General features: G+C 27.9%; 2 protein-coding genes across 5 annotated transcripts in view; one reads left to right on the top strand and one right to left on the bottom strand.

Moving 5' to 3' along the window:
• Positions 1–28: 28 nt before the first annotated feature.
• Positions 29–4,747, top strand: LOC106690761 (ERO1-like protein alpha). Its single transcript, XM_014436296.3, has 3 exons — positions 29–599; positions 698–864; positions 3,524–4,747. Exons 1-3 carry the CDS (start codon positions 477–479, stop codon positions 3,573–3,575), a joined length of 342 nt encoding a protein of 113 aa, XP_014291782.1. The 5' UTR covers positions 29–476; the 3' UTR covers positions 3,576–4,747.
• Positions 4,748–5,979: 1,232 nt separating this feature from the next.
• The window catches only part of Rad9 (cell cycle checkpoint control protein Rad9), a 10,198-nt gene continuing 3,764 nt past the window's right edge, over positions 5,980–12,413 (bottom strand). For 2 of the 4 annotated variants that reach the window (XM_067045403.1, XM_067045404.1), the window contains one exon: positions 5,980–11,165. In XM_067045403.1, the coding sequence (XP_066901504.1) occupies positions 10,466–11,165 (700 nt within the window). In that variant the 3' untranslated portion in view covers positions 5,980–10,465. The remainder of the gene's footprint in view (positions 11,166–12,413) is intronic. The other 2 variants (XR_010842874.1, XM_014436294.3) reach the window with 2 other exon arrangements.

The raw sequence follows: 12,413 nt of genomic DNA, 5'->3' as shown, positions 1-12,413 counted from the left end.
GGTCGAAACGTCGGATGTTAAAAAATAATAAAGTTGAGAGAAAAGGATCAAGATTGTTTTAAAAAGAAAAAAAAGTTAAGATGTTTTTGAACGTAAAAAATGTTGCTCTGGGTTAACCATGGTAATGAGAATTGAAGTGCTCTTGACAAGTATAACATTGCAATATAGTTGATCCATCTTGTCTATCTGAATGATATGTTCCATTATTGTAATATAGTCAACCTGAATGATCCTTGGAAACAATTTTATTAAGTAGAATTTGAAAGTTGCCCATTGTTTGAAAATCAACCTCAACCACTTCATAACAGTGGAAATACATTAAAATGACAACATAATAATATTGTTCCAATTCTTCAAATAACTTAATTAGGGTTTAAAAAGTTCCTAAAAATACAAAATTTTTGTGGGTTAAGATATATTTTTAATCTTTTTGTTTCTCTAACAGATCATTTCCTGAACACTTCAACGAAAGCACAATGTTCAATGGCGGTTCACAAGCACAAAAATTGAAAGAAGAATTCAAACAACATTTCCGTAATATTTCTCGCATTATGGATTGTGTTGGTTGTGAAAAATGTAAATTGTGGGGAAAGCTTCAGGTAAATCATTTTTGTATCTCTGTTTGATATGTGAGAATATTTGTTAGCAGCATTCAGTTTTTTATGTAACTAATAAAATGATTATTATTTTTTTTTAGGTTCAAGGGCTTGGTACTGCTTTGAAGATTCTGTTTTCTGGAAGATTTGATGAAAAAAATAGCTATCAAAATACAATTGAAAAGTTACCGAAAGGTTACAGTGGAAACGGAAAAGGGTTCAAGCTCGAAAGGAGTGAAATAGTTGCTCTTTTTAATGCTCTTGGCAGGTAAGTTTCAATACAATATTAGATTCCTTTAAACTAATTAGAAATAATGTATTTATAGTTTCAAATGTAGTTATGTTTTAAATACAAGATGTTTTTCTATCCAACAATAGACTTTGATGGGCAAAATGCATTTAAAAATAAATAATTTGAGGATAAAAAAAATGTTTTAGATCGGTATGGATTAATAGTTTTCACCCTTTTTCTTTAATTTTGACTTCCATTATAACAATCTTAAGCTAGATTACTACTGTGAACTTTTTTTTTTTTTGTTTGTTTAGCCTTAATATCCTAATATACTTCTACTGGGGTGGGATAAATAGGTTATTTCACAGATTTCCATCTGTTTCTTCCTTTTTAGATTTGTTTCAAGGGTTCGTTCCAAAATCCAAAAATGAACTGACTCCACTTCTGATGATACAAGAACGTTGAGAAAACTCCTCAACACACTCAGCTGGCTTGATCCTAAATTTTCGTTTAAAATGATAATTTCTCAAAATAACATATGAGTCATTACACTAAAAAGAAAGTCCATTTCAACTTTACTATTTAAGGGCTTAAAAAATTATGAGAGCAATCATGTTTGCTCCATTTTACATTCCTCACAATACCTGAGAGTGAGCAGCTCACAATCATTAAACAGTTTTATCATAATTAAATCATACCAAGTGAACGTAATCACAATGGTGTTGAAGTAATGTGGTGGATGTGACTCATGTATGCCAAAAGAGAATCTGGAAACAGACTTACTTTATCATCTGCAAATTGACTTTACCAATATGAAACTAATGACATGATAATCAAGCAAAACACCAAGTTGAATTAAATAAAACCTAACCTTTGTCAAAAACAGCCATTGTTGTATTTTAAATGAAGTTTATCTGTTGTAGGGTTTATAATTACAGCATTTATCTGAGTATGGGTTTTTTGTTTGTTTATTTTTTTTTTAATCTTACCTTATAGTCTATCCATTTTATAGGATTTCACTTTCCAAACCAAAATTGAAAAATTTGTGGGTCTCTATTGATTACTTAATCCTTTCAAATATTTTTGGCTTTAGTAATGACATAAGTGTGGTTTCATATTTTTATGTTTTAGTGCATAGGGTTTTTATAAATTTTTATTACTGGAAAATACTACAATTTAATCAAGCTTAACATTGTGAACTATATAAAATTATTTTTAGAAAATAAAGCTTAGAATTACTTAGTGATAGGAGCTGGTGATGTAATGAGACCAATAATAACGTTAGGCACATTTAATGCCTCAAGGTCAACTATGTATTTTACATTATGGTGTACATAAACAAAAATAAATAAATATAATAATAATAAAAAAAAAATATATTAAAATAGAAGATAAGCTATAATTTAGAAAGGAAGCGACAAGCTTTTAAAAATTTAAATACCTTTGTAAACTTAGCTTCCTCATCTGTGAGAGCTTCAGATAAATTTGGGGTCAGCCCTATTCTGTTTAGTGTTGGTAAATAGTGAGCCCATTCTTCAAAAATATGTTTAATTGTAAGAATGGACTGACAATATTGGCACGTTGAAGGAAGGTGGCAGTTGAGAGTGCGTGAGGACAGTGTGGCCTATTCTCAAGCGGAGTTCGGCAGTTTATATTGAACATAATTTATGTAATTTCAATTTGTGATTTGAATCACGGGTCATGAAAGATGAAACAGTTGAGCTTTCTGATTTGGAACCATCAGAGTATGTCAAAAACTGTTCCAGAATATTTTCAATAAGATGTGACTACTGTTCTTTATACTCAACAGGTGTTGTGTATATGTTCATATAGGACAGATGTAGCATTGTTTAGAGTCCAAGGTGGGTTCTGAGTTTCAGGCTTTAGTTTTGGAATTGCTTTAAGTGTTGAAATTGCCAAAGTGATTCTTTCTGCCAAAGGAAATGTTGGGTTTGATTTCTGCCAAAAAGCTATGGAGAATTTAGATCAGAAAATATATTTATAAGTTGGATGATTTGTTTGCTGAATTAATTTGGAAACATAATTTATAGCCAGTTTTTGTCTCCTCAATGATAGCGGAGGCAGGCCTGCTTTAAAGCAAATGCTGAGAATAGGACTGGTTCTGAATGCTCACGTTGCACTCCGGATTTCTTTATGATGTACTGAATCAAGCTTAGTGAGAGTTCGACGACGGACAGAGCAATAGATAAAAGACCCATAATCTAGCTTAGCACAAACTAATGTCCCATATAGGAGGAGGGTTGTCCAGGTGGCGGTCAATAAAGGTATAAAAATAATAAAAGAGAACTATTTATTGTTAACCAACGTTTCGCCCCACTTTCCAGGGCTGATATGAATGAAGTTCTATTACCAACTCATGTCCTATGTAGTTTTAACATGGTGAACCTATCCGAACACCACGATGTAATTGAAACGAAGTATATTTAACTTTTTGGTTACAGTCAATCTTAATGATGTAATGTGTGGTGTCCAACTTAATTTTTGATCAAATATAAAACTTAGATATTTGTGGTGATTTGTGTAAGGAATCAGTAAATTTCCCAGTTTGGGAGAGAAAAGCATATTTCTCTTTCGACTGAAGTGTATGTTTTGTTTATTGTATATTGACTTTATGTACATTTGAAACCATATGTGCATTTTGAAAAACAAGTAATACAATTGATTCTTGTTTTAGGATTTCTACAAGCATATTTGAAATAGAGAACTTTCGGCAAATGATGAGGTAACAGTAGACTGATAGTTTCAAAGAAACAGAACGGGTATATCTTGAAAATTACAGTTTTGAATTACTTGTTTTAACCTAAAACCATTCTTTGAACAAAGATGTGTTTCAGCAACCTTTTGTATTGAAAAGTGATATTCATACCAATCATAATTTGGTAATCATTTGTTAATTTATGTGATAGTATTTATAATTGTAAGATAATTGACTTTTGCTATCATATTCCATTTCTGTTACTCTAGTTTGATAATTATTTATGGAATCTGATACATATTTATAAATTCTGCACTATAGTTTTTATTTTAAAAGAAATAATTGTAATAATTCAATATGAGATTATTTTTAATTTCATAAGATAATTGTTATTTACATTAAGTGTCAAACAAGTACTTAACATGACATTATTATTATTATGAGTGTTATGGTCTACATTTCAAAGGTTGTGTAATATGATATTGCATTTATAAACTTTTCTTATACATGTATTGTAGTATGAAGTGGAGGGATTATATTTAGATATGTATGTACTGTGATCAGACTTATTTATAAATATTGAATATCTCTCTTTGATGTAGTATGTATTTATATTTATACATCTACAACTTCATTTCTTATTTTCTTTTTATTAATATGTTTGGCTTCCACTTATATCTTAATTTATCAATGTAAAAACCTAAATCTGTTATTTTAGAATAATATTTTACTTCTCCTAGATTACTGTTATGTTTAAAAAAAAATTTCTTGATGTTTATTTTAAAGAATTTCACAATGGAACATCATCAAGCTAATTAATTAAAGTTTTTATTGTCAGTGAAACTTGAAAAATACTCTTGAAGTTATAGAAGTATGTAATTTTATTTAAATTTTTAATCAATTATTATTTTTAACATAACTGGAAAAATATTTTATTTTTTATTTCATGGAGTAATCCATCATTTTAACTCATAAAATGTTCCTTATAGATTTTTACTCCTCTACCTTATAAAATATTGTTTTGTTTGTATATATTTTTTAGAATTTATTTTTCGATTGTACATAATGTACTGTAATGAATTACTGTATTTTTACTCCAGTATTTATGAAACTGTAATATTATAAAATAAAATCTTATGTATATATTAAAAAATATTCAAACTTTATGTACTTGCAATACATAATTGTTATATTTAACTTGCATTATGTGTTACATTTGTTTATTTCATCGACAATGCTTTATTCCTGCTGCCAAATTTTAATTCTTTGTCAGCTTTCAAATGTTTGTATCTCTCAAAGAGCCTTCCAAGGCAGACTCTCTAGATTTATAAATTACCGAATTATTGTACTCAACTTAATTTTATATTATATTTTTAATTAATTGGTAATAACCATCTATACATTAAAATGAAAACCAATGACAATGGTCAGAGGAGCCCGTAAGATTGGTCAGATGTTATTAAGTAAAAAGAAGTGGATAAAGGGTGTAAATAAATTCCTGAAAAGTAATATAATAAAGTTTTATCAAATAAAACCCTTTAGAACTTTAGTTGTAGGATTACAACTAATTATTTATATTTAAAGTAGAAATATTTTGAGTATTGGAGTATGAATTCCTACTGTGTGGATACACCATTTATAAAACTAAGCATATGTGAGGCAAAACATTGTATAAAAACGTGTTTTTTTTTCAATTTCTTTATTTTGAGCTGAGATTTTAGAAAAAGAAGTTATTTTACAACTTTTATTTGTATACAATTTATTTTTTTTTTCTGGTGAACATCACTCTTCATCATCCACTTTTTAATATTGAATAAAAAAGAAAAACTTGAGTTTATCAATAACAGTAGGCATTTATAATGCTAAAATTAAGCTTTATTGCATTTAAAAGAAAACAAACTAAGAAATAGTAATAGTTCTAGGTTACTATACTGAGCTATTCCAAAATAGAAGTGAACTGTCTTTTAACTGATTCAAAGATTTCTTTGTACTGATTAAGTAATAGGTGACTCAGGATTATAAGGATGGTAGCTCAGCAAGTTGAATCGCTGATTCAAAAATTATAATTTAAATAGTAAACCATGATGGATCACTTACAAATTTTAAGTACAATTCACTGAAAACTTAATATTTCTTGATAAAACATTTTTACTATCCTCTCTAATTCAATAAATAAGATTAAATTAATCCAGTCAATTTGGCCCAAATAATGCTCATATCATTTTTCATAAAATTAGGAAAACTGAAGATAGGAACCAACAATTTAAATCTTACAAAATGTAAGAGAATTGTCAAAGTGAAGGCTAAAGTGAGCCCCTAAAAAATTTAAGCCACTGATTGTCATGTGATGAACAAGCCAATCATCGATATTGAGGTGTAAACTGAAACTGATAATTGAACAGTGGTATGTATTAATAAAGAATATTTTTTAAAAATATTTATTATAAAATGTACAAAGCAATATTTTATTACACTTTCATGTAGAAGTCTTATAGACTAATCCAAATATTAAAAATATGACTTAAACATGTTATGTTCTTTTTTTATTTACACTAGAATTAAGTACAAAATGGTAATATGATAAGCCATTAAGGAATAGTAGGCCAGATTTGTTTATAAAATAGTTTTCTAGTCCATAATGTCCGGGTAGTTTAAAACGTTTCAAAGTTACGTTGAAAGAAAACATCAATTTTTACTTTTCTGTCCAAAATTATAATGTTACAATTAAGATTGCTCAAACTCTTGTTTTTGAACAATATTCCAGAATTATTTAAGACATTTAATTGGATTCTTTGTTCTATAAACATCAGTATTGTTTAAAATCCAAATGATTGAAGAGCTCCTGTGAAAAAGTAAAATTCAATGGATAGAGAAGCATTCAAATAACATCAATTTTATTATTAAAGAAATTAGTTTTTAAAAAATTAAATAAAGTCACCTAATAAGTAATTGCTCGAAAGGGCTCATAAAACAATCCTTCAGATATATCAAAAAATTGTTATTTTGGATTTAATTCCAACTCACAGAAGTTCCTCAATCATCCTCTAAAAGTAATAAATCAATATCTTCTATATTATTATTGAATAAATTCATAATATTCAACAAAATAATTGTTATACTTTTCAAAATTATGTCCAAAAATTATAATCTTAATACATAATTAACAAACCATCCTTAAATACTTATAGATAAATAGTTCCAATGAATAGTAATAGTTGGTGCATATTTTGTTAAATGAAAGAATGTTTACATAAGTACTAATCAACATGAGAAGGGAAAAATATAGACTGAGCCAATGCTTTATTTCCATCAATAGAGAATGTTTATTATGTTATAAGATCTCTAAAGAGGTCCCTTTTAATGTTATGATCTCTGTACAATATCTTTTGAAGTTTTTAGAAAAATGCAGGTTTCTAAAGAACAAATTCTTTCACAAATTAATTCTCTTAAACTAAAATCTTATCAAACTGAAATAGTTTCAACTAATTATATTGTTACATAATCATTTTTAAGTCTAACTCAAACTGATTAAAAATAAAGATAAAATTAATCAATATTTTGGAATTTGGAAATAATTAATTATTTCACAATTTTTACAGCAAGGATTAATATTACATAAATAATAAAATACAAATTTAAAATTTATATATACACACATGTATATCACAAAAGCACAATGCACACATATACACACAAATGTACACACTTGGTAAACCTAATCAAATAGCTTAGATATTAAACGCAATAAAAAATCATTATTATAATAACATGAATATACATAATTTTTTTATAAAATTAATAATGAACTAATTTTAGCAACAAAGTGCTCCAGAATGTAAGTAAATTAAGTTAATCTCAAAATTATATATCAATAAACATCTTAAACTAACATTTTAAGACTGACTTACTTTATTGATTACTAAACTATTTTCACACAGTTTAATTTCATTTATAAGTATAAACTATAATTTCTTTAAAGAAACAACCAGTATCATTTGAGAAATTACAATGTTGTTGGCAAAAGTGAGAAACCACTAAGTCCAAAATGGTTCAATTTAGGGTTGTTTTATTTTTATGTACAACAATTAATTATTAATTTATTTTACCAAATAGTATATTAATTGCTCATATATAAAATAAATGAAAAAACACTCGATATAAAATTTTTTAAATGTTTTTTTCTCCCTTGGTTGGAATTAGAAGATTAAGCGGGTTCACACTTTTGCCAGGGATACATTAGACATCAATTCTATCACATTATATTTTTATGGTGAAGGAAATATAAAGCTAAATCAAGAATTTATTAATATTTAATAAATAAAATAACTGCTAAATGTTCGCAGAATTAATAATGTAACAGGAATTTCATTCCTTTTCTAAATTAAAAATTAAGTAATCATAAATTTTTTATAAAACTGGTATCACAAAAACAGTATAAATAAATAATTTTAAAAATAATAATTTGGCAATTTTCATTTCTCATGTTGAGCAAATACTTTACTTCAAGTATCACATTACTTACTTATACTAACCCATAACTAAGCCATAAATTCTGACTAATTCATTCTTATAAATTACTAATGAATATATACAATTTTTTTAATCAAGTCTTGAGTTGCACTTGAAAGACAAACATTTCATAAAGACATTAAAAAGCCGTAATATATTTATTTAAAGGGTTAAGTTATCAACTCCAAACATGAGGAGGACGTGATAGCTGAGCATGTTGGGGCGAAGCCCCTAGAGTGATTGGTTCAGAATGTTATGGGGGTTCTATTCCTACCGGGGTCATTCAATATTTATTTCTCAGTGGTCCCGAGAAATGAAGCTTGACATTCCCACTTTGGAGCTGTATAGGTCCTCAACTGAGGACTTGAACCATAAAAAAATAATCATTCATTTAAGAATATATATATTTTTTTTTAACTTGAAATTAATAAAAAATAAAATAAGACAAAAAAATATAATAAAAATTTTTTTTTCTAAAAAACAAGTCCAATAAAAAATTATTTCCAATACAACAGACCAGGTTTTATTGAATCATATTCAATATTTCAAAGAAAATAATCATTCCAGTACATTAAAAGATGAATCAATGTTAATGCAAGTCCTATCATTAGACTTATTAGATGCCCAAGTGCACTAAAATTTTCAAATTAGTGTTAGCAAGCAATATTAATATATTTGAATGCAATCAGAAAAACCTATGTTCAAACACTAAGATTTCTTTAAATACAATAAGTTTTATTTTTCATATAATGTATTAAAAGATTATCAAATTATATGATTAAGTATAAATATACCTGCTACTATATCAGTAAAGCTTCATAAAGGGCAAACCAGGTAGCTTTACCAAATAGAAATTCCATATGAGTTATTATAATAATTTAAATTAATTATTAATGGCATTAACATTTTAAGATGGTTATCCCCTAGTTTGACAGAGCAAATAAGCTCAGGGAGAAGAAAAATGATATTTGTTAAAACATCAATCAGTGCTTTCCATCAAAGACCCTTTGAGTTTGCAGTTGCATCTGTTCAAATGCGGCTTGGATAGGTACACTTTTATTTTAAGGTGGACCCAGGGAATGAAAACTCAAACTTCCCACTCTAGTTAGAATAGGTTGGCAACCTGTATGAAAACCAAACCATGTACAAGAAATGGTGAGGTAGGAGGAAAACAAACAAAAACAATAGTGCTTTCCATTGGAATATTGTTTCTCCAAAACCATACCAGCTACAACCTAAAGTAAATCTTTAGCACTAACAATATTATTTTAAGTTTTAGCTAGAACAAATAGAAATGACACTTAAATGAGAAAAGATAGAATGTTTATAGATAGCCTTCATAAGTGGAGCTTGGGATAGCCTTCCTAAAATAACTCTATGATAACCACTACATAAACAAGAAATAGTGAGGTAAAGGTAAACAAACAGGAATTGTGGAAAAGGTACTCTGCTACTTTCATCACTTGCAAAAATTGTTACAATGACTCTCAGCTAAGAGCCAAATATATAATCTCACAATGATATGAATGCTTAATTTTTATTTTAGGAAAGACTAATTTGTGGATATTAATTGGTAAAATTAATTTAAATCTAGGTTCAGGCATACAAAGTGGTCTCTAAATGATCTGTATAAATCAAAAATTCAGTAAACTACATTTTTTGGAAGAGAGAGATTACTTATCGTCCTTGGAGTAAGCAGACTTTTAACTTCCAGGCATTTTGAAATTGTCGCCAGAATAGTAAAACATGATAGACTATCAGCAGGTTCTCCCAACTCCTTAGCCTGAGGGCTATACTGACTTCTCTACAAGACTTAGTCAACTAATCATACAACATACACCTTTAATTACAATTAAGACGTTCAGTTTCATTATGTATGTCGGTTATTTTATTTCTTGTTCGGTAATTCATAGAAATATCTGATTATTATTCTGTAAAACTGTAAAATTGATAATGTATGAAATAAAAAAATAATTTGGAGAGCCACAAAACAGGAAACCAATAACTCATTTTACTATGGAATTGATGTATTTTTTAAGTCTGCTTCAATTGTGCTTAAATTACAAATAATTAACAACCATTTAATTAAATTATCAATTGAAAATAATTCATAATAGCAAATCAAAAAAATAATTATTACAGAACTATTAACTTTTAATCAGGTGCATCTTCCAACACAATCAAAATATTCTATAAGCCAGAGAAGGAATAAGAGGGAAAAAACACAAAGAGCAGAGCAAACAAATTTGGTGTCATGTACTCTACATTATTGATGTTGTATCAACTTAGGGAATGGCCATCTGTATAAGAAGATATATTTACAAAGTTCAGTCAATTAAATTAGGAAAGAAAAATAATATAATAAAATATCTGTAAACGCTGATAAATATAATGGTTTGCAAGTCTTACTTCTCATGACGCTTCTCTGTCTGAGCTTTCCTCGAGTACAACATCATGTCCAACGAGGACATTTAAAAAATGATCCTTAGAGAAGCACCTTGAGAAAACAGTCTTTAAGAGCTCTGGAGAAGGTTGCGAAGAAGAATCCATGCCCTTTATTACAGTATCCACCCTACAGAGACTCCCCTCAGGTGTCCCGTGAGTAATGCTTAAAGCAGGTTCACTCTCGGGTACGACCTGGGATGTGGAAGGTCCTTCATTCAAGAAAGGCAAATTAGCATCACTTAGAACTGGTTCCAGAGATGCAGTCTGAAACGATCCAATTTCGACTGAAAGTTTACTAGGTTCACTTTCTTTCCCCATTTCTTTGGATGGTCCAGGATTGCTGAGAAATTGTTGAAGAGACTTTTCAATACTTGTTTGGTAACTGGTACTTGGTATTGGTTCGGGTGTAGAAGGAACATTACTCCTAATGGTATCTTGTTTTTTCCTAGGAATACATGGAGTGCTTGATTCTTCTTCAACAAAACTGTAAGGGGTGGATGACTTGGAATTTCTTTTTATTCCTTGGGAAATTGGAGTAGTTACAGGAGAATCAATATTCTGACTGCCACTTAAACGACTGCTTTTATCAGCATGGCTCGATTGAAGAGTGGAAACTACATAATTAGCTTCATAAGCAGGATGATTCATTACTTGAAACACTATGGGTCTAAAAATAAATCAGAAAAAAAAAACAAATAAATAAAATTTTAAAAAATAGTTTATGGTACATAGTTTTAACCGATTTTATTTTTTTAATAAAAATAAAATTGCTTCCTTAGCTGTCAAGGTGATCATTATGAAAAAAATATTTTTATCTTTTTTTTCAATAGCTAGTTTTACATTCACTTACCTTACTTATACATGGAATGTATAGTAAGGGAAACTATTGTGATCATGCAAAATTTCAAATTCAAGTTTTTTATGGAAATACACGTTTTAAGGTCTCATGAATCCAAAATAACCAAGTTCTGCAAAATCTGTACACAGCCTGTGTATGTGGATAACTAACTCCATAAAATTATTCTTAGTATTTTCAATATTGAGTAATAGCAATTTAGTATAGCATAAATAGTTAAGAACAATGTAAATTTTAGTTAACTATTATATTTTTATATTTCAGTCAATACTTTTGCAAAATAAAAATGTTAAAATTTTGGAAGAAGAAATATTATTATTTCTATTTAAATTGAAGTTACTCAATCTTTTAACTGAAAGGATCATTTCGAAAATTAGTATGGAGAAATATTGTCAAAGTGAATAATATAAATCATTTAATCGAAGATTAATTTCAACTAATAGTAGGATGGTAAATGAAAGTTGTGTTATGCATGTACCGCACCATATTTTTTAACATGAATATTACGAAATTACCATTAAAACAGATGATGGAATTTCACATTATTATATTTAATGATTTGTTGTTATATAAAGCTAATTAAATCCTTTGCAACTTTTCAACATCATTATAGTTTTATTATAAAATGTAATCTGAGCACAGAATTTTATTACGCCTGCTTAAACATGCATATCATTGTTTTGTATTCATCTGAATTAGTAAATGAAGTGACAAATAAACTCTTAACAATTAAAAGGTTTTCATTCACTAGCCCAATAAATGTAGATAAGTGAGGGTTTTTTACTCAAAAAAGTTAAACACTTTTAATTCTTAATTGAACTAAAATACTTAAAACGAAGTGTGTATGATTCATTTTTTTTCTTACTTCTACATTCGTTGTTTCTATAATTCATCTAAAAATTGGAAATATAGATATGAACATTAACTGCGCCTTGGTAATTATCTTTAGTACATGTTTGTGTTATTTTTTCTCTTTTTTTCTGGGAACTACTATTGTCACATTTTTTTTTCTTCTCAATTTATTATTTTTATGTTTTTTTACAATTCAATTATTTTTTT

The sequence above is a fragment of the Halyomorpha halys genome, unplaced genomic scaffold (genome assembly GCF_000696795.3).
Source record: "Halyomorpha halys isolate HHAL.00 unplaced genomic scaffold, Hhal_1.1 Scaffold1860.1, whole genome shotgun sequence".
Lineage (NCBI taxonomy): Eukaryota > Metazoa > Arthropoda > Insecta > Hemiptera > Pentatomidae > Halyomorpha > Halyomorpha halys.
Note: the sequence above shows the minus strand (reverse complement) of the source record. Positions and strands in the feature narration are given on the sequence as shown.

Bases quoted from the DNA above. Each gene is read 5' to 3' on its own strand.
- LOC106690761 (XM_014436296.3), top strand. From the start codon at position 477: ATGTTCAATGGCGGTTCACAAGCACAAAAATTGAAAGAAGAATTCAAA. The intron at 600-697 runs GTAAATCATTTT...ATTTTTTTTTAG, and splicing joins AATTGTGGGGAAAGCTTCAG to GTTCAAGGGCTTGGTACTGC. The intron at 865-3,523 runs GTAAGTTTCAAT...TTCTTGTTTTAG, and splicing joins CTTTTTAATGCTCTTGGCAG to GATTTCTACAAGCATATTTG.